The following is a 27,903-nucleotide window of genomic DNA, read 5'->3' on the forward strand; positions in this document are numbered from 1 at the left end:
TTGTCACTAGAGGGCAGTATCTTGAAGTTCCAATAGCCCATGATTAAGTCACCGCAGCCAACTCTATATCCATTGAGATGCAACCAAATGATATTATCTAAGACAACCAAACAAGACTTCTTTTGCTAAAGTTTATTTAAGTAGATGGCAAGTCCTTAAGCAACATTCCCAACATATATTTTATATCCCAAATCTAAAAAATTTAAAAAGTTAAACAGGCGATGGAAGGATAATTTTTTTTGTGTCAGTATATACAATGATATACAGTGAGATAGATGAATAGATAGATGGATAGATAGATAGATAGATAGATAGATAGATAGATAGATAGATAGATAGATAGATAGATAGATATCACTGTGTCAAGAGGAAGCACAAGAGTTAGCAAAGTGAAAAATGCTACAATATCATTCCTCAACCTGATATTTTACAGCAGTTTAGGGCTATAATTCTGGAATTCCATGCTGAATGAGTATTCTGCAGTCATATACAAGTCTCTTAAAAAATACTACAAAAGACATTAAAAAGTATTTATTTTTAGAATCTAGAATCAAGAAGAGAGAGAGAGTCTATTTGCCCACCCGCCTGCTGGGCCGAGGCTATGATTAGGGTTCATTGATTAGTCTCTCTAGCTAGCTGGCGCGCTCGGCAACTTGTTGAGAGGTGCCGCAATTTGAGAAGGGGGAAAAAAGGGGGCTTTCCCCTCAAGTCCATGGAGGGAGATTTCAGCGAAGCTCCAAATGCCCAGTGGGGTGCTTCAGCCCAGCGCTGCTCCTGCGGCAAACAGGGGAAACATCCCCCCCCACTAGTCCAATATTTCTCTCTCACACACACCTCTGGGAACCTGCTTCCCTACCGCACACACCTTCTGTGCCTTTCTCCCATGGAGGAGGACATTCTGCCTCCTAGCTCGGAAGTCAGCGGGGTGGAGGGGGGAGGCAAGCCGGGCAGGTGCAATGGTAATGTTAGTGCACGCCCAACCACACCCACCACCTCCGCCAGCTCGGGGCAGCTGACTCATGTATGAGCCAAGGCTGCGGGGAGCGCCCTGCGTGTTGCAGAGGCGGGGGCCAGCCTTTGTCTGTATGATAAAGCATTTCCTGTCACTAAGGGCGAATGGGTGTACCCCAACAAGCAAAGGACATGCCGGCAAACCGCCTGCCTGAGCTCAAGTCAGCCTGCCTCTTTCCCCGCATGGGCTCTCTGGTCTCTGGCAAGACCGTATTCTTTCCTGCCCTGCTACATCATCTCTCCACACTCAGATGTGGCTGGGGCAACAGTTCTGCCTCCCGCCTCCTCAAGCCCAGCAAGAAAGCCTGATCATCCCACCAGATCCATCCAAAGAAGGAGAGAGAGAGAGCCAGGCTCAGCCAATCTGCTCTCCCCGAGCTAGAAGCAGCAGTTAAGGGCAAAAAAAATGGCCGAAAACGATAGTTGGAGTCAGCTGGCGTGCGCTGGAACTGACAGGGCAAAGCCACGCGTGCCCTGACAAATGGCTCCGCATGCCACCTGTGACATGCGTGCCATAGGTTCGCCATCACGGAGCTATCAGAACAAGTATAATTGAAGCAAAATTATTCCTCCTTGAGAAACCAAAATCTCTTCTTAAAAAAGCACTTGACATTCATACTTTTATTGAGTTTTGACAGTAAAAATTAAGTCTGCTTTTTTCTCTTATGATGCCCAATTTGAGAGGGAAGAAAAGAGAAAGGATATCTTTTTAATCTATCTAAAACTCGATTTAAAATCCCTCAACGAAATGCTGATATTGCTAACATGACAGGCTAAGATCTTCAATGGTCATCAGGAAAGTAGCTCATTTAACAGTGCGTTAAACAGGAATACATGATCTTCTCACACGTTTAATCTTTGTACTCAATCAGGTATTCTGGATAAATCTGGTGCTTCTCAAAAATGACAAAAATGGATGGATTCAGGAGAGTGTTCACACAGCTGTTATAGAAAAGACTGCTGTGATTATTTTTGGCAGGGGGGCGGAGATAGGAAGAATTGCCAGTTGTAAAATCTCCCACCAATACTTTGGCGAGAAACATGGTCTTGCTAGAAGAGCTGACTCCACTGTAGTTATCAGAATATGCGGCATCCCTTGCAAAGTAACTTCCTATAAAGAAGAAAGACATAAGGAAAAAGAGGCCACACTACAAGTTCAACAAAATTGTAGCGTATTTAGTGGTTTTAATGCCAAACAGGGATTGGGAAGACCAACATTCAAATCCATATTGGTTTGGACCACTCACTATATCTCAGCTCCATCCAGGAGGATAAAACTGGAGAAGATGATGATGTGGCCAGCCTAAACCTTCTGGATACCAGGATATAAATGCAGCAAATGAATTAATATTAAAATTTGAAATCATTTATGGTCTTCAAACAGGGCAAATCTAGCCCCAGAACAGCTGGATCAGCATAAGCCAAAGGAGGAACTGAACCTTCCATACTTTGAATGATGGTTTTGTACATTACTATATAGGAGTGGGCTTCAAATTTTTTTAGCAAGGGTGGGTGCTGGGGATGGGTGTAGCCTAGTTGCCCTCCTGCACCATGGCGGGGGACTTTTTGCCCTCCCCGGGCTCGGGAGACTTTTTACGAGCCACAGGGAGGGTGAAAACGGCCTCGCCAGGCTCTGGAGGCCCTCTGGAGGCTGGAAACAGGCCCATTTCCGGCCTTCCCGAACTTCCGCTAGGCCTGTTTTTCCCCCTCCCCAAGCCTTGGTACACGCCCTGCATTTTACCTGCAACCAAAACGGGCCGCATGGGGACTCCTGGGAAGGATGGGGTGGGCAGGGCCAGCCCAGAGTGGGATTTGGGGGTTCTCCAGACTGCACAGAATCTTAGCTAGAGGTTCTCCCGAACCCCTGCAAACCTCCAGCAGCCCACCCCTTATTATATCTAGGCCAGCGTTTTTTTTTTCTCCTGCTAAATACTTTACTACATCTCTTTAATCAGATGCCCTTCAGATATGTTAGATGTCAACACCCATTATTTCCCGCCAATACAGTCATTGAAGACAGATGCTAGAACCCAATTCAACAACATCTGGATGGTCAGCGTTCCCCATCCACTTTTGCTAACATCTGAATTCAAAAAGATGGTACAGAAGTATAGGAAGTGTATCAACCTCAATGAAATTATTACGTACAAAACACCGTAGAAGTTTACCTTTGCCATAAGCTGTACCATGAACACCACAGATCCTCCAATCAAAATTCTGCTGGCAGATGGCATCTACATGGTTTTTACTTGTTCCATGAAACAGGAGCCTTTCATCTACATCCTTCCCTCCATTTGCTTTCTTCATTTGTTCTTTCTGCCTGTAAACATGAAAAAAACACTAATATGATCATGGGAAAATAAAATGGGAACTGGCAAGGGGATACCTGATGCTAAGAATCCTACCCAGATATCTCTTAATCAGTATTTCTCAACCTCAACACCTTTTAAGGCAGGTGCAAGGGAGACACCAAAATTCAGAATATACAGGCTTTTTAAAAATTTTCTCAGTGATTATTGTTTCCGTAAAATTCTGAAAACTGAAGTTGAATCAAATTTTTTTATATATGTTAGCTTGGTTTCTTATTTGGGGTGTTCCAAACCCAGATTTGCTTCCTTCACATCATACCCCCTTTATACATCATTTACAAAGAGAGGTTTTGGAAATATTTTCATTGTTCAGAAAAATATTTTTAAAAGAAAAACTTCTTCTTTTCGAATCTTCAATATGTATCCCGCAGAGCTCTTTTTCTTTCTACTTGCAACATGTAGTAGCTCCACGAATTGTGCTCTTTAATCTAAGTCAGTGTTTTTCAACTTAAGATGTATGAACTTTTAACTCCCTCACGTCTATCATCCAGATTCCAACTGGACTTCCTTGGGTTTTGTTTCCTTGGAGATGTTTCGCTTGTTCATCCAAGAAGCTTCTTCAGTTCTTTAACTCCCACAATTTTCTAGGTGTTGAAGTCCAGACATCCGAACATTGCCAAGATTGTGAAACATTGTTCTAAGGCAGTGGTTCTCAGCCTTCCTTTAATACAGTTCCTCATGTTGTGGTGACCCCCAACCATAAAATTGGTGTCTCGGTTCCTAAGACCATCGAAAATATGTGTTTTCCGAGGGTCTTAGGCGATACCTGTGAAAGGGTCATTCGACCCCCCAAAGGGATCCCGACCCACAGGTTGAGAACCACTGTTCTAAGGTAACATCCCCAAGTCTTCCTCAACCATGATAATGGATCCCTCGTGTTACAATAAAACCCGCCATCCTGGGCCCAATGTTTGGGAAACCAGGCTCTGCCTGTCACAAGCCAGGACAAAAGGTGAGTGATGGAGGAGTAACACCTCCTTAAAAAATCTTGGTCCAGCTGGCCCGGCTGGTAGCACCTCGTAAGGGCTCCTTTCCAGGGTTACAAGAGAAGACGGTCAATGGTTTTGAAGGTGGAAGAGGGTTTTACGCCCCAACGGCAGATAAAGCGGCAAAACCATCTTCTAGAAGAAGGAAAAACTCTGATTACAATCCTCCACTGCCTTGTGACTCCTGAAGAAAAGGCTTCAGGAGTCAACCTCGAGGCAAAATCCAGAGCTGGAGTCCTGGAAGCAGTTTATGACTGTGTACAACTACGTTCTCGTAACTCCTGCGATGCACCTGGGAACAATTGTATCGGTTCTGCCGTTCCATTGGACTATTTCAGCGACGTGGAGAGGGGGGATCTGCTGCTTGGGTAACACTCTATCCTCCATATTAATCTACCCAGGCCTCGTGCTCTGGAGAGGACACTCCAGCTTTACCTCTTTCCAGAGAGCACGATACCCTAGTCTTTTGAGACTGATGGATGCCAATGCATGTTACAGTTAGCAAATGGATTTTCACCCAGGTCCAAAAAGCAATATTTGCACTATGATAAGGAAAGCTTTCACACTACCGGGGAAAAGATATGCCAAACAAAATGAACATTTTGCCACAAAAAGGAACCCTATTTACATTCTAGGAACTGGAAATAACCACTATACATGAAGACAGAAGCTTTCAACCAGATTATTAGCTATGTGACCATCAGAGAGTAATCCCCAAAGAGTAAGAAAGAATTAAATTATCTGCTCCCTGGCAATACAACCATGATCAACCCTCAGTACTTTGAATTTAAATAACCCTGAGAAATTCTTGCAAGGAAGTATTCTCCTTTAATCCAGCATTCTGCTATGCAACAGAAACATGGAGCTTTTGAAAAAAGAATCAATTTCAGAGAAGCCAATGGCAACAGTGGAGCCGGTTTGCACATACCACTGATAAACTTCCCAAAGAGACATATTCTGGATTCTTTTGATAGCCGATATTGTGACCCTGGGCAGTGTGCGCTGAAAGTTAGTCTGGACTTTTATGTACTCGCTGGAGGATGGAAGGAGGTTGATCAGCTGCAAAGGGAAAAAAGCATATAAATATGGGCCTCAAAAATAGGAGGGAAATTTAATATCGTGTCTGTGGAGATTCTCAGTCATCCAGGTCATGGTTGTCCCAAAGGTGCTTTTTCAAGAGGCAACTGGATTTTCTGGATTTTCTTTGAAGACGTTTTGCTTCTTTGCCCCGAGTCCCTTCGGGGAGAGGGGGGTGGTCTAGAAATCAAATCAAATAAATAAACCTTCTTCAGCTCTGACTTCAGCTACTCATTTACATTTTTAAAGAAAAGAATGCAAATGACCAGCTGTCTGCAAGGAATGTAAATCCTTCCATTCCCCACCATCCAGTCAGAGCTGAAGAAGCTTCTTAGATGAGAAGCGAAATATCTTCCGAGAAAATCCAGAAAGTCCAGTTGCCTCTTGAAAAAGCACTTTTGGGATATTCAAAGTAAAGGATTAAGAAAACCTGAATAATGATGGGCTATAAAACCAAGACCTGCCAAAGATGGAATGCCAGCATTTGTATTCCATAGTAATAGCCTTTGGCCATTTGTTATGATGTCACTGTGCACAATACCTGACTTAAAACACACACACACACAGTAAAATTCTGAGTTAAAGACTGCACTGGGAATATAGACCCATCTACCTAGTTTGGTAAAACTTACCTTATATCCCAGTTCTGGTAAAGCTGTCTGGTCCCAGTGAGATGGAATGTGTGTAGCACTTCCCTTTGATTGCTCTGTTTTGCTTGTAAATAAAGAGATTGCAAAATTAACCCAACAGTCTCTCATATAATGCAAAGGGGAAAGAAATGTTCATCAAGCAAAGTCAAGGAATTCTGATTTGGAATGTGGCTTCGGAGCAACTCTTAAAAACACCTACCGTATTTTTCAGAGTATAAGACGCATCTTTTTCCCTCAAAAAAGAGGCTGAATATCTGGGTGTGTCTTATACATTAAATACAGCAATTTTGGCCTCACAACTCCGCCCCCTTTTCAAAAATGGCCGTGCATAGCCTTTAGGAGGCTTCCAGAGTGATCCAGGGGGCTGGGGAGGGCAAAAATGAGCAAAAAACGGGCCATTGTTTGCTCGTTTACGCCTTCCCAGCCCCCAGAAGCACTCTATAAGCCTTCTAAAGGATATGCATGCCCTTTCTTCGACATATAGGCTGGTTTTTGCTCATTTTTGCCGCTCCCCAGCCCCCAGGAGCCCTCTACAAGCCTCCTAAAGGCTGGGCAGGCCCTCTTTTTTTTTTGACAAAAACTGGGCAAGTTTTCGTGAAAAATTGGCCATTTTTGGGAGGTCTGCAGAGTGCAAAAACTTTTTTTTTCATTTGCCTCTTCAAAATCTTGGTGCGTCTTATACTCTGGTGCGTCTTATACTCCGAAAAATACAATATAACTTGAATGAAGGAGAGGAAACTGAAGCAACCAGCCATACGTTTAAGGATGTGTGTGTGAAGTTCTTTCCTTATTCTTGGTTTACACTGAGAGCACTTAGCTTCATCCCCACATAAAATGCACCTCAAAAAAAAACAGATAAAAATTTGGCCACACCATCATGGCTGCCGTTTAGACCTTTTTTTTTACAACCAATCCCGTGGGTATCCTTGAATTCCAGTGCCCCTCATTATATGTTATTGAACTTCAACCTCTGCACTAGCGCTCTCTTCAGGTCATGCAGAGAGCGGATATGTCATATAATAGTCATTTCGGTTCTCTTTCCTTGCCTTAAATTGGGCTTCCTCAAGATTCTAGCGTCCCATTTTCCACAGAATTGACAACTTGCTAAGAATTTTACTGGTATTGGACCAGTAAAAAATTTTTTACTGATCTTGGAAGGAACCAGATTGGGGAAATCAATCGGGATGGTCTGTAAAATGTACTACTCTGGACTAACAGAATCCCAAGGAAAAACATAATGTTCTCGAGATCTAGGCACATACATCCTTTTCAAATTACAAACCAAATTATGAGGTGTGTTTCCCTCCCCCTCCCCAAAAAATCTAGTCACCAACCTGCTTTTCTTTTTCTCCACGTCTTCCTTAGACATAAACTTAGGCCGTCTACAAACACTCCTTTCCGTGTGATATTTCAGGTTTTTCTGTTTCATGGCTGAAAAATGCCCACATAAACATCTCTCAAAACATTGGATTTGTGCCTTTAAGAATGAAAACAGTCTGTCTAGGATACCAGTTGGATTCTAAGAAGGCGAAACGCTAGGCAGAACGAAGCTCTCCCTTATCTAGGCCCGATAAGAACAATGCTGGAGGGGCTGTTACTACCTTTTTTAAACCACTGACATCAAGCTGTCAAAGAGCCCCCTTTTATTCTCCAGCTCCTCTTGGAACTCTTACATGTTTTGTACGCATCCTTCTCCCTACAAAATATCAAATGTGCTTCTGGCCCCAAAGATCGTTTACCTTTATCTAAGGCACGTTAAACCCCCTTCCGCCCACTGATCCGACCTAACAAGTTTCCAATGTGATTTTTAATTGAAAATTGGTGCAAATAAAAATCTACTCCTAAAATCAAATGGAAAGTCAAGGTGACCTAGCCTTACCTGCTTATCTCAAAACTCCTTACTATATTCAAAAATCTCTTTTATTATTAACCAAGACGTGAAAGGGTCCAAGTTGACTTATTCTCTTTCTTATACAATCCTGATTCCAAATTATGTTCATGCTTTAAAGATCAAAGTTATTTGTCAAGCAAGGGTACTCAAGCAAAGACCCACAGACCTCCTTTGCTTTGTAATTTACAAACTTGGATGATACTATCCATGAAATTGGGCTTAGATGATGATCCAAAACAGTTGAACCTGATTAATAGAGATGTATGATTCTCCAGCAATTCACATGGATGTAACAGAGAGGGCAGATTTTTTTGGACTTTACATAACAGCTTTATCCACCTTAATCAGCTGTTTTTAAGCCAGGTGCATAGTCGTTCAATCACAGCACCTTTTTGAAGACCATTTGATTTGAAGACAAATGGCTTTTTATCACTGTGTAATCCTATTCACTTTTACCACTAAAGTGGGGGCAATTTGAACTTATCTTTGTGGATAATGAATAAGGGTAAGGATCTCTGGTGGCACAGTGTTTGAATGTAGTACTGCAAGCTAATTTTGCCAATAGCCTGGAGTTCGATCCTGACAGGATTCAAGGTTGACTTCTCAGGCCTGGAAGCCATTTTTTGCATTGGGCCTTCAGGCCTGCCACATCGATTGCTGTGGGAACTGGGAGGGGGATTATATGGAGTGGTGTAAATATAGTCAAAATAACATTCCTTTCACAGAGAGTCATGGACATCTTGCCCTGCACCTGGAGTGGTGCGACTGGGAGGCATCTTCAGTTGGGATGGTGCCTGATTGGACCATGTGATAGACATGTGGGTGCTGGGCAGGGTCTTGAACTTTCTTTTGGGTGGGGAAAGCCTGGAAACTTTCAGATTCGGGTTTTCCCAGCTGTGCCAATATGACATTTCTAATAAAATGGAACTTTGAGGAATCTCAAGCCTCGGAGTCTTCTTTCGTTAGGGGTGTTACTTGGAACCCTGACAGTAACCCGAATCTTTCCTTTCTTCCAGCTTTCCATCCTTCCGAAGTGGGTAAAATGAGAACCCAAATTATTAGGGACAATATGCAAATAATGTTGACTTTGTGAACCACCCATTGTGTAAAGCACTATGGTGCGGTGTATAAGCCTAACTGCTGTTGCTAACGGAGCAATTTATAATTACTTGTTTGAAGTTCAGGACTGTCACTGCCACAATATCAATATAAAACAAGGGAGTCTGAAGGAGGTTTTTTGGGGTGATGTATAATAATGGCATTATCCTTAAGACCACGAAAAGGGCATTGGCGAAACAGTTTAAGAACCATGATAACTTAATTATATCTGAGTTTATTAATGCAAAACCCGCTTGCTTAATTTCTAATCAGATGGACCTTTCTTCCTAATAGACATTAGGCTAAAGCAGGCATGTCCAAAGTGCGGCCCGGGGGGCCAAATGTGGCCCTTTTTCAAATTTCAAGCGGCCCGCAGCCTCTTCTCCCCACTGGAGTTATTTGTTTAGTCTTTCATAAAATACCGTATTTTTCGAAGTATAAAGATGCATCTTTTTCCCCTCAAAAAAGAGGCTAAAAATCTGGGTGCATCTTATACACTGAATACAGCATTTTTTGCCTCCCAAAACTGCCCCCTTCACCAAAATGGCTGCGCATAGCCTTTAGGAGGTTTTCAGAGTGCTCCTGGGGGCTGTAGAGGGCATAAATGAGCAAAAAATGGGCCATTTTTGCTCAACTTTGCCCCCCCTAGCCCCCAGCACTCTAGAAGCCTCTTAAAGGCTATTCATGCCCTTTAAAAAAAAAAGGCCCATTTTCGTGAAAAATGGGCCATTTTTGGGAGAGTGCAAAAACTTTTTTTTTTAATTTGCCTCTTCAAAATCTTGGTGCGTCTTATATTCCGAAAAATACGGTAGTTAATTCGCATTTAATGTTAAGGGTTCAAAGAATGTCAGGCTGAATGATCGGCCCCACACATTTTCACCTCACCAAATCTGGCCCTCCTTGCAAAAAGTTTGGACACCCCTGGGCTAAAGGAACCAAATATTATGGCCAAGGCAGATCGACATGGTTTTTTTAAAAAATCTGTTGCGGTTTCCAAACAGCTCAGCTGATACAAGAGGGAAAACACACCTTTAAAATCAATCTCATAATTCTGTGTCCCAGCCGAGAAGTTGAGGGTCGTAAATGCTTCAGACTGGTATGCTTTCTCCAAGTCAAAGCTGGTCACAGTAGCAGCAGCATGGTCCCCATCCTGACACCACAGAACCAAACAAAAGCATTTGCACATCACTCCAGAAAAATCTAGGTTCTTTGAATGTTATTTTATTTTAAAAGGACCTTTCTTAAGAATTAGAATGCGTCATCTATTTCTAGATCGCTGATTCAAACTCATGTTGAAAATGCTGGGAACATGAAGGGTCATTTTATTGTACTTGGTGGAGTTGTAAAAATAAAGCCAGAATATTTGGGTTAGGGTTAGGGTAGCCAGTTAAAGATGCCACTTAATGTTCCTGGAAGAGAGTCCAAATTATCAGTCAGTCTCCATCATGTATTTGCTGCTTAGCACCAGCATTATTGCTCTATTGTGACCAAGGGTCAATGCAAGGGATTTCCCCATTTTCTTCTCAATGCTGGAGGTGAAATCTACTCTTCTTGAACCTTCAATCCTTCCTCCGGGAAAGAACAGAGAGCTACAGACTGAACAGAAAATGTCATTAGGAACTTTTTCATCCAAGTCGTTAGGATACTACGCAGCTATGTTTCTCTGGCTGGCTGGGAAACTCTAGGAGTTGGAACTCCACTCATCTTAAAGTTGCTAAGGTTGAGAAACCTGCTATACAGCATGAAGAAGATGACAACATGATTATAATGTTAGTAAGGCTTACTTGCTTCCCATATTCTTTCCATAGATTGTGTTCATCCTTCCAGTACCAGATCCAATCCGTTGTAAGAATATAGTGTGGAGGCTTGGTCACAGAAGATGGTGTGGAAAGCCGTCTAATTTTAGCAGAGCCCCATGTCATACTGGAGAAATTGATATATTGTAAGAACGATGTCTGTTCCGGTCCTCCCAATTGCAAGATACTGTGGACAATGGGATTTTAAAAAGTTAGAACTTTTTTGTAAAGGTTTGTTCTAGCCCCGTGATGGTGAAAATATGGCACGCGTGCCACAGGTGGCACAAGGAGCCATATTTGCCGTCGCGGCACCCCTTGGCAGCCCTCAGCCCCCAGTTGATTTTCAGCCTTCTGGTTGAAAAATCCCCCCTCCCATGCAGGAGTCACACAGGCATATGCGGGTGGGGGTCACTTGCACATGCGCAGGTGGGGGGGGTCACTCGCGCAAGAAAAAATGTTAGCCATCACTGTTCTAGCCTATTTCAGAGATGGTGAGCTATGACATTCCTGTCAAACATAGCACATTTCGGTGACCCATCAGTGTTCACTAATACCCAATGCTGAGTGCCACAGTTCAGGATGGCGTAGATGGGGGAAGGGGGAGATAGACAATTGTTTATTCTCTCCTTCTCCCTCCCTCCATGTGTGTGTGTGTGTGTGTGTGTGTGTGTGTGTGTGTGTGTGTGTGTGTAAAACATGCCAGAAGAAGTTAGCCATTTTCTGAATTTTTGGCACGTCGAGCCCAAAAGATTCAGCACAGCTCTTCTATTTTCATGGTCTTTTTACGGAAACCAGAAAAATATATTAGAACAACGAGAAATATTTTCTGCACGGAAAGAAAACGTTTATCTTTTCCATCCTTTGCAATAGTGACTGTATCACATTTGCTATGAACGTTATGTTTCTAAGGGTAAGTGAAGCTAATTTAGGACAAGAATGCTTTCGCTCAAAATAAGCTTTACCCCAACCTCAGGAGCACAATCCCAAAACCAAATCTAAGAAATGAAATCTTTTTTTAAATCTAGGATAAAGATGGACAGCTTTCAAAAATATATTCTAAAGGAGAAATCCAGAAGCATAAAAAATGCAATCTGAATTCTGAAACAATTATTCCTTAAACATGTCACCAAAAAACGTATTTTTTTTTAAAAAAGCAAAAAATATTTATAAAACGCATTGTTTCAAGCATAAAGTGCTTCACAACCACAGCAATAACTAAGCATATGACCTTATTTAAAAACTCACTGTAAAGCCAGAATGATAAGTAGCTGGCATCATAGCCATAAAAGAGAGCATTTCTATGAAACTTAAACTGAAAGGACTTGTATCATTTTTATATTTATGAGATATATTAACTTATATTGCATTTCACTGGTACAACTCACAAACCCTGGACAGAACTAGGTTAATGGTAAGTACTCTATTAGTATTAGGCTTTTGTTTAAAATCAAAATGTTTGAAAATCTCCCCTTCCGTTATTCCATTCTTCTCATCTTTGCAAACCAAAAATGTTGTCAAGAAAACTGGATGGATATCTCCAGGAATTTCATCAGGAGTCACAACTGATTTGAAACTCCCCCCCCCACACACCTCTAATTTACATAGGAAGCCTATATTAAAATGTTTCATATCACTCCTATATATTACAATAATAGGCAAACCATTAAAAAACCAGTTAAAACATGCATTAAAATATTCAAAGAAGAAAAAAGGAAGAAAAAATAGCATCAACACAATTCAAGTTGAACAAGAACATGTTATTATAAGAACAAATTATTACTACATTTATACCTTTCATTGTCTGGGTCGCAGAAGGCAATTTCAATTTTCTTCATATTGTCCATGTCTTTCCACAAAGTACCATTTAAAACTTGCCATCTATATGGCAAATGGTAGTGAACTCGGGTACATTTATCTAAATAAACAAACAAACCCATGTTATGTTATATTATATTCTTGATCCATTAAGATACTTTTCAAGGAGAAATGTAAGGAATTTGTACTGATGAAAATGCCAGGCATACAGGAGTGTGAGTTTCTTGCAAATGTTCCATTTTTAGACCTTTTATTTTCTCTTTTGCAAATACTTATATACAGTACATCACTGCTTATTAATTCTTTGGTCTGAAACAAAGGTGTTATGAAACAGACCTCGAATTTCTAAGAGAGCTGGCAGCAGATTCAGACAGTGAGGAGGTTGGGGAGGAACATGGGCCAGTCCTGGAGTCTGGGGAAGGCTCTGATGAGGGCTCTGCATCGGAGGCAGAGATGGGCTGTCTGACAATTATCAGCTGCCTTTAGAGTCAGACATCAGTAAGGCAGATGAACAACTGGAGCCTGTTCCAAGCACAGAGTTGCCATACGAAGGGAACGGCTAAGGAGCAAGGGCCGACTTCGGAGTAAGGCTGCAGGTGGCTGATAAATGGCCCCTCCCATAGGGAATAAAAGAGGAGCGAAAGGGGAGTGGAGTTTGCAGGAGACAATTGGTTCACTTAATTGGTTTGTGACTCTCAGAGGCTCCTTGCCAAGTTTTGAAGATACCGGCCTGGCAGCTCTCCAAGCCAGATAAGGTCTGTGACTGCATATTCACCCCTGAAAGACTTTCCTGGATGTGAATGAGAGGAATTCACAGTAACTTAATAAAAAGGGTTTTCTGTCAGGACAAGGAGTCTGCTTCGTGGTTTGGGGAAGCTTAGGTCAGAACAGTGAGTTCCAAAACTGGGCTGCAAAGAAAAGAACCACAAGGCCTCATAATTTTTTGCTGAATAATTAGTCCAGATCTTTGCAGCCTAAATATGGTAGATCTAGCTCTTAATTATTCATTCTCACATACGTCATTAACAGCAAGATGAAAACCTCACTTCACAGCACAAATGTGAAATTAATACATTTTTTCTTCTACTGAAGGTACTGTATTAGAAGTGGGTGGTGGGCAGAGCTGAAGAAGTCCTGTGGTCTACATCTAAGCTGCTCTAAAATGATGCTAAAAGTCAATTTCATGGTATCTGGAAAGACACAAATCCAAGACCAGATTGACAAGGGAAGCCATTTTTTTCTGAATGGTGATGGTCTCCATACAGAAAGAGACCAAAGAGCCATCAATCTAGGGGATCCTTCATTTTGGATTTCTGTATTGAGCAAGGATTGGGTTCAGCCTAAATCAGGGGTGTCAAACTCGACTTTTATTGAAGGCCGCATCAGAGTTTGACCTCGGGGTGGGGTGGGGGCGTGGCCAGCTCAATGTCACTCGTGTCAGGGGCGTCTGTGGTGGCCTGAGCACTCTGCCAGTGAAAACAAGCTCTTGAGCTCCATTTTTGACTGCAACAGCCTCCTCCAACCCTGTGCCAGCGAAAATGGAGCTCAGGGGGCTGTGCACGGCCCCTGCAATCTATGTTTTTAGCTGTGACAGCCTCCTGCAACCCTCTGTCAGTGAAAATGGAGCTCGGGACAGCCGCAGGTGGCCCTTCCAAGCTCCATTTTCACTGACAGAGGCACCACAGGCCAATCATTTGCTGTTTCCAGGAAGGTCCTGTGGGCCACATCTAAGCACCCCGTGGGCCAGATGTGACCCGCAGGCTTTGAGTTTGGCACCCTGGCCTAAATGATGTTTTCTAACTCCATGATTTTAAGGGTATGGTGAGAAATGACAACATTCATATACAGCATATCAGAAACAGGGAAACTGGTTTTACCCACTTGACCCAACTAGTTTTACCAACTTACCTTGAAAGCTACAACTTTTCTTAATGTAGTATAAGCAAATCGTATCTAATTCATCAATGTCTGTGGTGGACACTACTTTATTGTCTCTTCTCTCTAACTTTTTAACTTCCTCCAATTCTCCGGATCGCCCTCAAGGGAAAAAAAAAAAGTACTCAGATCAGCTGTAGAATTAAAAAAAAAACTAATGCAAACTAAAATGAAACAGAAAAGAAGAAGCAGAAAGGGAGAGAAAAAAGAAAAAGCTGTAAGTGCAGAAAGAAAAAAGTAGCAAAAATATAGGAAAAAATAAAGATATAAAGAGTGGCTTCACATATTCCTCATAGCAGTTATAAGTACAATGGTTTAGAGGCAATTGTCTCTAAAATTATATCACGACTCTCTTCATTTTATAATCTATTCTGTTTAATCATCAAAACCATAAAAGATAAGTTTATTTTTTTCTTTTTTTTTAACTCCAAAGGCTTCTAGGGGTTTCTAGTCACAAATAAAATGTAGATACAGTGCTACTTTGGTATTCAACTGAAACTCACTGAACTTAGTACTTAATGCATTTTGACACAAAAGGTTTGTCCCAGTTCTCGCCATTTGTTTGGTACTCAACACACAAGCTGTAACTTATAGGTGCTGGCTGCCTTGTGACTTACTATATTATTCCTTATGGAAAAAACGGTTTGGTACTCATCATTTTTTGTATGCATCGTGCCTCCCTTAACTAATTAACGATGGGTACCATGGTACTGTCTTTTGTAGAATAAAACAAACCCATTTAACGCCTTTAATGAATGAACTTCTGAGAATTTCACATGCACACCGTGAGATAAGGTTTGAATAGAAGAGTTATTGACAACCTTCATCCAGCTTTAGTAGGCTTATCAACCTGGGAACTGATCTCTAAAGACTATGGGAGCATAATCCCAGAATACTGCTTTCCATGAGTAGGACAGCAGGATCAGAGCCCTCACAATACTAAATCTACGTTAATAGGTCACAAAAATTCTGAAGTCTTTTGTGGCTTAAACAAAGTAATTCCAAAATGAAAGCCAACCAAAAAACCTTTGCCCTAACTAGAAATTGTCTTCCAATGACCTGAAAGAAGAATTATCATGTTTCCCCGAAAAGATGACCCAGTCTTATTTTCTTTTGATACCTAAAAAAACAGCTAGGGCTTCTTTTAAAGCAGGGGTGTTGTGTTTGATTTCGGGAGGCGGAGTGGGGGTGGCCAGCTATATGTCACTTGGTACCTGTGGTGGTCCAAATCTCTGCCAGCAAAAGTGGGCTGTTTCCAGGATGGCCCTGTGGGTCAGATCTAAGCACCCCATGGGTCGGATCCGCCCTTGTGTTAGAGGATCGTTGAAGCATTTGAAGCTTTATATGTGTCCTATAAACTCAGACCCTGATGACACATATAAACCTCCAACGACCCTCTAAAAAAGGGCTGTCAAAATCCCAGCCCACGAGCTGGATGCGTCACACTCTGGCCACGCCCACGTCTGGCTTAGCGAAAGGGCAAAAAAGTCCCGCTACGTCACATGACACCACTTTGATGACGTGAGTTTGACACCCCCTGCTCTAAAAGGGATGCAAATGACCAGCTGTCTGCAAGGAATATAAATCCTTCCATTCCCCACTATACTGTCAGAGCTGAAGAAGTTTCTTGGATGAGAAGCGAAAGGTCTTCCAAAGAAAAACCAAGAAGCCTCCTGAAAAAGCACCTTTGGGACAACCACGACTGAGAATCTCTAGAGCATTTAAGGCAAGTCACAAATCGCTCCTGTAAAACACTCCCACTTCTGCTGTTTTTTTTCTCCTGAGGATCCTGGCTATGGAGTATGAGATCCCTGGGATTTTGTACTGTATAGCACATACCTGCCCATAGCACACACACTCCGCCCCTACTTTGTAACACATGAAGGTCTTCCCAGCCATGTTTGTGCAGTGCTGTGACAGCCACGGGTGCATCCTCTTGCACCTAGTGTCAAACGTTCTCTATCTGGCCACTGCATCATATCACTGACCCACTCGCAGGCCACTTGTAACTTGTGACTTTCTGAAGGCTTTCCCAATGATTCTGCTTATTAGAGGCCATCAGGAAGTCACAAAGAAATCCTTATTTAACACCCCATGATCCGCGCTCAACAACAGAAATAGAGACCGCAGGAATTGCTGTTGCTAAGTGATACAGCTACATGTCACATTTTAATCACTCCACTGCTTAGCTATAGAAATCCCAATCCAAATTGACATCCTTAAGCGAGGACTTGTAAATTTGAGCTAAAAAAGAATGGCTGGTAACTGCCGAGTAATCATGCAGCAGAGAAAAATGAGCTTTCTAAATGTTCATCTTTCCATAAATTATTCAAATCTCAACTATGCAATCCTAATTGGCAGTCAAATAGAGCCTGCTTAATACTGTTTCCAATTTCATAATTGATAAACACGGCTGAAAAAAGCATGGAATACCAGCTATTATTTTCTCTCTATTTTCAGAGATGACCAAGCTGGTCATATAATACAAAGTGGACAGATGTAATCCTTGCACAACTCCTTGAACATGTCAGACTTAAGTCTGAATTATCCCAATGCAAAGCTCGTGCATCCCAAACCAGCCAACTGCTACAATACTAAGAGGTGATTCTGACAATGCAACCCTCCCAACTTACTGCTTTCCAATTATGCAAAGATGAGAACTCCCAGAATCCAGGAAAATTAGGAATTGTATTCCCAACACCACAGGCATCAGATTGAAAATAATACAATACTCATTTCCAAACAGGGTTAAGTACTTTACCTCTGCATTTTGAAGATGTGTTGTTTTTTATGTCCCACACATTCCTGTAGCACAATGGAATTTTACTAATCAAAGCTTGGCTCATCCCCCACTTCTCCAGTTTGTCATAACAATCAGGATTAAAGATATCATGAGAGCGTCTGCATTTACTCCCAAATCTACATTCTCCTTGGAGGTAGTACTGGCATATATGAAGTTTAACACAGATCTTCTTAAAGGTGCACGATCCGTAAGGCCCATCCCCTTTGTTGTAATATGGACAGATCTAACAAAGATAAGAAAATACTATACTGGTATCTTTGAAGCAAATGGATATATTTAGTCTATCTCTGGCCAAGCAAAGATGTAAATGCACAAATGTTCAAAAAGAACATGGGATTAAAGCATCTCCAGAGACATTTAGAAATGGAGCCAGGAACCATCCTAACACAATACCAGGCGCACATCTTCTAGTATGCAAGGTAACACCTATGACCGATTGCCAGGGCCGGATTTAGATGAAAAGAGGCCCTAGGCTATTCCACTTATGGGGCCCTTTCACCTCCCATTTTTAAGTTTGTAAATTACATGAGAGATAATAAAATACATCATTACTGTGATATATATATATCAATATATTAAATGAAACATGTTGTAATTGGTACTAACCTTTATAAAAAATGTGGCACGGATAATAAATAAAAATAAAAGGCCTCTCTTGATCTTGAGGCCCTAGGCTGAAGCCTAGTTAGCCTATAGAAAAATCCGGCCCTGCCGATTGCATTGATAGATTGCTTTCTTCCTAAATGCCTATTCCGGGAGTGTCAAACTGGCAGCCCCTGGGTCAGATGCATCACACGCAGGCCACACGCACCCCAGTTCCGTGAAAGGGGGAGGGGAAATCACGAAATGTCATGTGACAGTAACATGATGCCATCAGTTTGATACCTGTGGCCTATTCAAACCACTCAATGATAATTTTCCACTGCCTTATTAAAGGAACCCAAGAGTATATATATACCCGTGAGGATGAACCTATGGCACACAGGTGGCACGCATGTGCACATTGGCCAGCTGACTTTGGCCTTCTTTTTCAGCCATTTTTCGCCCTCCAGAGGCTTCCCTTCAGGAACAGACTTCCAGTTTGCATGTTGGACCATTTTTCGCGCTCCGGAGGCTTCAGGGAAGCCTCCTGAAGGCTCGGGAGGGTGAAAAACGGCCCTACGGGGAAACCAGAAGTCACCATTCCCAAACTTCTAGGTTGCATTTAGGGCCACTTTTCGCCCTCTGGAGGGCTGGGGGAGGCTGTTTTCGCCCTCCCCAGGCTCCTAGAAAGCCTCTGGAGCCTGGGGAGGACGAAAAACGGGTCCATTGCGTGCCAAAAGCAGGGGGGGCGCATAGCATTATGGGTGTGGGCACGCCCGCACACAACCCCCTGCGCTCCCCTTGCTTTTGTCAAGCGATCCGAAAAAGGTTAGCCATCACTGGTATATACTACGTCTCTTTATTTTAAAGTTAGCTATGCTGTACCCTTAGATTTATGCTCTTCTTTTATTTGGGAGATTATTATACCCCACTTATTCAATAGAGGCTTTGAAAGCAAGATTAAACCAAAATAAAAATATTAAGCCCAATAATTGAGATCATTTTGTTTTGGGGTTTCTTTTAGTGCCTTCAAGTCAGACAACTCCTGACAACTGCCTGGACGTGTTCCTGCAATTTTCTTGGCAATTGGGCCACAATGGTTGGCTATTGCCTTCTTCCTAGGGCTGAGAGAAAGTGACTAGCCCAAGGTCAGTCAATTGCTTTGTGTCCAAGGTGTGACTGAAACTCAGTCTCCCTGCTTCTAGCCGAGCACCTTAACCACCACAGCAAACTAGCTCTCCAAAAAGAAATACTGATTTCATCGCCACTGATAGTCACTAAAAGTGCCACTTAATACAGGTAGCCCTTGACTTACAATCATTCATTTAGTGACCATTCAAAGCTGCAATGACACTGAAAGAAATTACTTATCGGTTTTCAGATTTACAACTGGTTGCGGCAACCTTATGATCAAAATTCGGATATCTGGCAACCATTTCAAATTTATGACAGTTGCAGCTATCCCGGGCTCATGCGATCATCTTTTGCAACCTTTTAACAGGCAAAGTCAATAGGGAATCCAGATTCACTTAATAACTCTGGCAAGAAAGGTTGTTAAATGGGGCAAGACTTACTTAACAACATTCCCACTTAAGCAACTGAAATTTTGGGCACAATGGTGGTCCTAAATTGAGGACTCCCTGTAAACGATGAAATTCTCCCAACATTGAATTTCTTGAGCAAATTAGAATGGTTCGGCATCTTGCGCAATGGAAATTTCATTGCCCAACAAGCATCCATTGTGTGTGATAATCTCACCTCAGGCAAGAGTGAAGGATCGTTCTGAAGCAGCAGTTGACATAATTCATCAGCGTTTAAGACATCTAGACCATGTTCTTTTAGGACAGAGAAGTTGTGGCCTGTTTTAATGTCATGGATAAACTTGCATGGTTTCCTAAAGGTTTTGAAAATATTAAACATGGTTTGTCATTGTATTTAGATTTAAGTTTTAAACTACACACTGTTCATAGGCATGAGCAGACAGCAGAAAGTGGCAGAAAGTAGACCGATCATGAAAGCTTAGCTGGGTCAACCCTTGAACAAAGGCCTTCCTGGGGATTCCAAGGATGCAAATTTAAAATCTAGGAATCAAAAATAATATAATCCAGGAAGAAAGCAATGGCAACCTATTTCCATTTCATGCTAAGCAATCTGTACAGCTACCACCCAAGCAAATGATCAGCAGATCTCATCTGAAAATGGATTCATTTTTTCCTGGAATTCCAGGGTGCTTAAAAAAAAAAACACCTTAGAAACCAAGGCTTTTGAGGACTGCAAGTTTAGAAAGCTTCTCGCAACAAGATGCTGGCCAATAAATGCTTTAGATACATCATGTTTTTAAAAATCCTAATTTTACAATGTCAATATAATTTTGGGGAGGGGGAAATGAAGTATCTGAATAAAACAGGTAAATGGAGAACGATGGGAGAGTCAACTGCTGGCAGACCTTATTATTGGGTGGGTGAGATCATCCGTGGTTTCGGGGTGGGATATCATCTGTACGCTGATGATACTCAGCTGTACATTTCCACCCCGAACCACCCCAACGAGGCCATCGAAGTGATGTCCCGGTGTGTGGAAGCCGTACGGGTCTGGATGGATGACAACCGACTCAGGCTCAACCCTTCCAAGACGGAGTGGCTGTGGGTTCCGGCCCCCCGGTTCAACCAGATAATTCCATCTCTGGCCATTGGGGGCATTCAACTTGCCCCCGTGGAGCGGGCGCACAATTTGGGCGTCCTCCTGGATGCCAGGCTGTCCATGGATGAACATGTGACAGCCGTGGCCAGGGGGGTGTTCCACCAGGTTCGCCTGGTGCGCCAATTGCGCCCCCTATTGGACCGGGACGCCTTACGCACAGTCACCCATGCGCTGGTGACGTCTCGCCTGGACTACTGTAACGCTCTCTACATGGGGCTCCCCTTGAAATGCACTCGGAGACTGCAGTTGGTCCAGAATGCGGCCGCGCGGGTGATTATGGGGAGTACCAAGTACTCCCATGTGACACCTCTCCTGCGCGAGCTGCACTGGCTCCCTGTGGTCTATCGAGTGCGTTTCAAGGTTTTGATTACGATCTTTAAAGCGCTCCATGGCTCAGGACCTAGTTACCTGCGGGATCGTATTCTGCCCCATACATCCCTACGACCCATCCGCTCGCACAGAGAGGGACTTCTCCAGGTGCCGTCTACCAGACAGTGCCATGGGGCGGCGCCTAGGAGCAGAGCCTTCTCTGTGGCGGGCCCAGCCCTGTGGAATGACCTCCCCCCGGATATTAGGACTACTACTGACCTCCGCTCCTTCCGTGTCAAGCTCAAGACCCACCTTTTCCAAATAGCTGGCCTGGCTCGACCATAACTTAGTAACGCTCCTGATGGGTTTTTAATTTGGTAATTTTATTAGGGGATTTTAAATTGTATTTTTAACTGTCTTTCACTTAAGTCCATCCTCCTCCATGCACATATGTATATGTCTCTGTTTTTTGTATATATGTTTGTCTTATGTGTATTTTTATCTGTTTGATTGTACGCCGCCCCGAGTCCTTCGGGAGAGGGTTGCGGCTAATCAAATATTATTATTATTATTATTATTATTATTATTATTATTATTATTATTATTATTATTATTATTATTATTATTATTATTATTATTATTATTATTATTAGCAGTTTGTTAGCAGTTTGTTCATTCATCCTTGTCACTTAAGCAGAGAAACACCTTGTTTTGAACTGAATAAAGCAGCATAACATTCCACTTCCTGTTCAAGTAAGTCTTGAAAAGAGTAAACAGGATGGCCAGAAACAAGTAAGAACAGGACCTAAAAGTAGCTTCCTTCTGAAAGGTCCCAGGACTGCCTAGAACAGGGTAGAACATTGTAATTATTTATTTACCATATTTGTTTGTCTGTCAAACATGTACAAGGTAATAGGTGTAAGTATGAACATAAACATGAACAAAGGAAGTGGATGCAAATAAATGGGGACAGTAAGACATTTTCTTTGGAAAAGCTGGATTGGGAAAGTCTATTTTACACCTCTCACTTCAGTGGCACATAACAGTTATCCCAGCTTCATTCATAGCAAGTATAAAGTCAACTGAAGAAAATATAACTCTGCGTGGGAATCGCCCACAGTTTCCCTCATGACCAAAGACCAGAATTTGAAATCCTTTCCAAGGCACTTAGCCTCCCTAGGGAAAATTCCCAGGGTCTTCCATATACACCAGTGTTTCTCAACTTGGCGACTTTAAGTCCTGGCTATGCTGGCTGGGGGATTCTGGGAGTTGAAGTCCACAGGACTTAAAGTCGCCAAGTTTGAAAAACACTGATATACACCATTGGCCTATTAGGCTTCCTCTACGTGAGTAGAGTTTACTTTTTGAGTAAAGTAAGATTTATTGGGGGGGGGGGGCATCAGGATTGTAGAGATGCTTAGGTGGGGCATGGCCAAAAAAAAAGGGTTGGGAACCACTGATATAAACACAGCATCCCGATCAGGACCCTAAGATTTGGCACCGGGAGGCATCTTTCCCATTTTTGTAAAAGTCTTTTTCTTTCTTTCTAACCAGGTGGGGAAAACGGAGCGAGCCTCTCAGACGGAAAAGCGGCCGTCTCCAAAATCCCCTGAATGAATCTGGAATGAGAATCGCGAACTACCCGGCAGGGAACTTCGGCTCCCGCCCTGCCGGAGTTCCCCACGGAAAATGGCCCATTGTGCCTCCCGAAGCTGGGTGGTTCTAGGATCGATTCCTTTCGCCCCCAATTGCCCGGACCACATCCGGCTGCCTCTACGGCGGCAACTCAATTCCCAGGATCCGCGCAAAGCGAAATTCTTCCTCTCCAGCCGAGGACGCGGCTCCGGGTCCCCTCTGCCCGCCACCTGCCCCCCCCCACTTCCCCGGGTCTCCATCCCGCTCGCTCGCAAGCGACCCGCCACTTTGCCACCTGGGGCGACGGGCTCACCTCGCGGCCTGTTGGCGACAAGTCCCGTAGACGAAGTACCGGCAGAGGTGGAGCTGCCGGCAGTCCCCGGCGCACTTCCCTTTGCCGTGATCCCGGCAGAGCCGCGCCCCGGTGGTGGCCACGACAGCACGGTACTCTTCGCTGCCGGCCGTCGAGGGGGTCCCCTGCCGGGTCACCAGGATGAATTTCGTCTTGTCTTGCAGGATCGAGTCCAGGCGCCCCTTGGAGATCTCGCTGACCTTCAGGGAGCCGCCCGCGGCGCACACCTTCCGGAAGATTTCCTGTACAAAGCCCGCGTCCATCCTGGGCCGGGAGTCTCTCGCCCCTTCCCTGCTACGAACCCACAGCCCGCCCACCCAGCCACCCCCTCCGGCCGATCGATTCCTCGGAATTCCCGCCTCTCGAGAACGCTGGTCCCACCCCTCCCGACTCCGCTCTTTAACTCTCTTTTCGCGGAGAAACGAAACCAAAAGCTGGAGCTTCCCCGAGAAGAGCAAAGGGCGGTTGCTAAGCGATGGAGGGCTGGGGGAAGTGAAACTTTTACTTCCGAATAAGACGATCGTCGGAAAGGGCCGGAGAAGGAGGCAAGCTTTGGACTCGCCCAGGATTCTTCATTAGGCGATCAACCAAGTTTAAAGTAGAAAAGGATTCCCAAATTATGCTTAGGGATCGTATCTGTGGAGATCCTCAGTCATCCAGGTCGTAGTTGTGCCAAAGGTGCTTTTTCAAGAGGCAACTGGACTTTCTAAGGTTTTTTTTTCCCTGAAGACGTTTCGCTTCTCATCCAAGAAGCTTCTTCAGCATCTGAAGTCCGGTTGCCTCTTGAAGAAAGTTAGCACCCACCCCTCTTAGAGCAGATGAAATATTCTAGGAAATATTTAAAAAGGCAGCATATTTTATCTCCCTGGATGAGAAAAGGAGAAGCATATCTTGGAAAGCAGCCCCCGCCTTGACCCAGAAAGACTCGGCCATCTTATCTACAAAAGAAAAGGCCTTCAGCTCCAGGGTGATAGGATTAGCCCTCACTGGAGATCCAAACCAGGAGAAAGCTATTAAGGCATAATAGGAATTGCCCAATATCCTTTCAGAACACAAGCCTCTTCATTACATCATCACCCAGCAAGATTCAACCAAGCCTGGGACACACAGCTTACAAGGTTAGCTGGACCCCTGCATAGCCCCCTGGGAGACTGACAATGCACCAATAGGATACATTTCTTGCAAGGCCCAAGAGAAGGTATAAATATATCTCACACTCCACTCCATGTGTTCTGCTACCCAGAATCACACATCCTTGGTGGTTCTGCTTCACCATTAAACCATCTTTCCAATCAGCCTTCATGGTTCCAGTGTCGTTCTCCCAACGTGGAACTCAACCCAGATGGACATTTCTTCCAACACTCTTGAAAAAGCAGCTTTGGGCTAGGTTTTATGGTATAAGAATCAAAAGAGAATATAGAATAATATACAATCATAAATCATAAGGTAACAATTGATAAATCATAAAATGCGAATATGAGAATGAAAGGTGAGAGGTGAGAAAGATGAAGAGGTTAGACTCGCTTCCCATATCACATTACTGTATGTGAAGTTATGGCTTTGGCTTATTGGTTCACAAACAATTGGTTTCTTGGTTAGGTGCACAAAACACTCTTAAAACCATGTTTGGTTGACTTAACATGGAATGTTAAAATGGAGACTACAGACTGATAGCAGTAACATCTGCCTCTGAAAGATGGACCCCAGAGTCACGGGAAGCTAGTGGCTTATAAACTTCATTAACAATAAGGCTGAATAGGTTAAAGGACCAAAATAAGGAATTCTCTAGGAAACTGGAGGAAGGCGCTCATATTCATTCGGAGTGGGAGCTAACTGGACAGATCCTGAGGAGTTGGCCAAATGTTTGTCTTGCGAAGTTAACTGGCAAAGTCCCAAAGTTTGGGACTGTGACTTCCAAGGAAGTCAACAGACCTCTCTGCTAAAGCAGACCAAACTTACAGACTCTGTCTGTATATATAATATGCAGAGCAAGCCACAAATGTCTTGTCTCTCACTTCTGTGTATGATTTTAATGCACAAACCCAAAACAAATCATAGAAAAGCAGGAAAAATATTACAATAGTAAAAAACTAACAAAATGAAATTAAATAGTGAAAAGAATAAGGTTCTACATTTAGGCAAGAAAAACGAAATGCACAGGTACAGTATAGGTGGTACCTTGCTCAATAGTAGTAACAGAGAGAGGGATCTCTTGAAATATGAGCCAGCAGTGTGCAGCAGCTGCCAAAAAAGCCAACACAGTTCTAGGCTACATAAACGGGGATAGAATCAAGATCACCTGAAGTGTTAATACCACTTTATAATGTCTTGGTAAGGCCACATTTGGAATACTGCATCCAGTTTTGGTCGCCACAGTGTAAAAAAGATGTGGAGACTCTAGAAAGAGTGCAGAGAAGAGCAACAAAGATGATTAGGGAACTGGAGGCTAAAACATAGGAAGAACAGTTGCAGGAACTGGGTATGTCTAGTTTAATGGAAAGAAGGACTAGGGGAGATGTGATAGCAGTGTTCCAATATCTATGGGGTTGCCACAAAGAAGAGGGAGTCAAATTATTTTCCAAGGCACCTGAGGGTAGAACAAGAAGCAATGGGTGGAAACTAATCAAGGACAGAAGCAACTTAGAACTGAGGAGAAATTTCCTGACAGAACAATTAATCAGTGAAACAGCTTGCCTCCAGAAGTTATGAATGCCCAGCACTGGAAGTCTTTAAGAAGATGTTGGATAGCCATTTGTCTGAAATGGTATAGACTAGAGTTTCCTGCCTAGGCAGGGGGGGGGGGGTTGGACTAGAAGACCTCCAAGGTCCCTTCCAACTCTTCTATTGTATTAAAAACCTACATGTAGTAAACCATTATTCTAGATCTAGAAGGACTGAAGTAATCCCTCTTTAAAAATTACCTCATTAGAGTGAACAAAGAACATTTGTGCCAGATGAAATGTAATCTGAGATGGCTTTCTCTCTTGTTTTTAAAAGTTTGACTAAGAATGCAACAACATTTGATAACAGCTAGACCACTCTTTTGAAGGCCAAAAGCTATTATCTTAAAGAAAAAGGAAAAAACCGCAATCCAACAGAAGCCAGTTGAATAATTGCCATTTTTAAAAAATGTGTGTACTTGTTAAGATGCTTTCTTGTTCTCTACTGAAAGATACCATGCTAACATTTACTATTGTGGGTTGCTAATCTGTTTTCAAGGTTGTGCTCCATTCTCATAGCCTCTAGAAGATAAATTTCTGTGTGGAAAGCTGTTTCATAGCTCTAAGATTGCTGATAGTATATTCACTGCATTTAGACATCACCTCAAGTTATAATTTTTGATGATTTCCCTGTAACTGTAAAAGATCTGTGCGCGCTAGCACTTTGTTGCAAAATTACTTCTGTTTTCTTACTAACAGGAGCAGCTAAAACAAAGCTAGGGGCTCTGTCCAGAGCCAGAGCCATAAACCAAAACAAAGTTAAGAGACAGAGTTTGCAGTTCACTATGGATTAGATTCAAATGTTGAACTAAGACATAATTTGCTTTTGTGTTTGTTATAGAATATATCACAACTGGTTGAGATCACATAGCATAAGCTTTAAACTAGGGTTGACAAAACAACAGGTGTTCATTCAGATATTTTAAGCCCAAGTGCATTAACAACTCTGTGAACCCAACTAAAATCATACGAATGGAAAGAATTGTTGGAAGAAACGTCCTGGGTTCAGTTCCAAGTGGGGAAAAAGACACTGGAAACATGGAGGCTGCTTGGAAAGATGGTTTAATGGTGGACAAGATCACATGGCTTGAGCTCCTGAACAGAAAAGGAGGATCACATGCTTCCAGATGTTGGTTGAAGAAGAAAGAGAGAGAAGCAGCTGAAAGTTCCTGGCTTTACGCTCTCTGTTCCACCCCACCTTCTGTTTCCTGTTCCTTTGCAAGAAATGTATTCTGATTGGTTGTCAGACTCCCATGGGGCCATGTAGGAGCAACTCCTTGGCTGTGTTTTGAATCCACATTTGGTTGAGTTCCCAGATGCCATACGGGGAGTTTCTGTAGAAAGCTAATCCTATCTTGGTTATGCTCATTGAAAAGGTGGGGCTATTAAGAGTGAGTCTGTTTCCTGCCTAAAAACATTTCTGATCTCAATTTCTCCATTTCTGATCCAGGTAAATATAATATTCTGCCTTTTCAATATTTCCCAGGACATTTTATTTTTGTAGGAGTGGGGTGGGTGCTAACTTCCTACACAATAATATGCAAGTCTGCCCTGGCTTAGAAGATAGGCAGTTTGATATATACCAAAACACTGAGATTTTATTGAGTTCTCAAACAATGTCAGTAAAAGAAAAGAAAAGTATCTTCCACAATGTTTTGGAGTTTCAGCAATTGCTTTCCATTAGTTATGGTTGTACATTTGGAAAACAGCAGCATGTCCATCTTCAGGTCCCTATTGCTACTTACAAAGTGACAAATCTAAGATAAGGAACATGTCTCTATAATAATAATTTCTCAAAACATACAGTTAATCACCTGGCACCTGTTAAGTCCTATTAGCTGGGAATTAAGAAAATTGTGATTCCAGCATCTGAAAGGCATCAACACCGGGGCCTAATGGAAGCTATAGTGGAAATGTAGTAGATGTCTTTTACTAGAAACTACTACTACGCTTCATCTACATTCATGGGCACCATGGTGGAGAAAGCTGACATTGATTTTACATATGCATATTGGATTTCTCATATTTAGTTAATTATCAAATAGTTACTGTATACCTATTCATTGAAACTAAAGAATTAGGTCTAGTTATGCCATAATGTGATATATGTATTAAGGTGTATCATCTAAACTCACTGTGTTTTATTTATGAAGCTATGGTTAAAGAATCCTTGG

The 27,903-nt window shown here is 42.7% G+C and overlaps 1 protein-coding gene across 3 annotated transcripts; it reads right to left on the minus strand.

The window, feature by feature from the left end:
• Positions 1-117: 117 nt before the first annotated feature.
• LOC309394251 (protein mono-ADP-ribosyltransferase PARP12-like) lies at positions 118-26,033 on the minus strand. 3 transcript variants are annotated; one of them, XM_081957162.1, is made up of 12 exons: positions 25,931-26,033; positions 19,772-19,907; positions 17,390-17,654; positions 14,602-14,694; positions 12,670-12,793; positions 10,867-11,065; positions 10,112-10,232; positions 7,428-7,524; positions 6,076-6,157; positions 5,295-5,425; positions 3,180-3,331; positions 118-2,122 (listed from the first exon to the last, which is right to left on the minus strand). In XM_081957162.1, the coding sequence occupies exons 1-12, from the start codon at positions 25,933-25,935 to the stop codon at positions 1,863-1,865; spliced, it is 1,665 nt and encodes a 554-aa protein (XP_081813288.1). In that variant the 5' UTR covers positions 25,936-26,033; the 3' UTR covers positions 118-1,862. The 3 variants fall into 3 exon arrangements, with proteins under 3 accessions (XP_081813288.1, XP_081813286.1, XP_081813287.1); XM_081957160.1 differs by lacking the exon at positions 25,931-26,033 and adding an exon at positions 22,971-23,400; XM_081957161.1 differs by lacking the exon at positions 25,931-26,033 and adding an exon at positions 22,775-22,860.
• Between the last annotated feature and the right edge of the window lie 1,870 nt (positions 26,034-27,903).

Source organism: Natrix helvetica (genome assembly GCF_964273705.1).
Source record: "Natrix helvetica genome assembly, chromosome: 6".
Classification (NCBI taxonomy): domain Eukaryota; kingdom Metazoa; phylum Chordata; class Lepidosauria; order Squamata; family Natricidae; genus Natrix; species Natrix helvetica.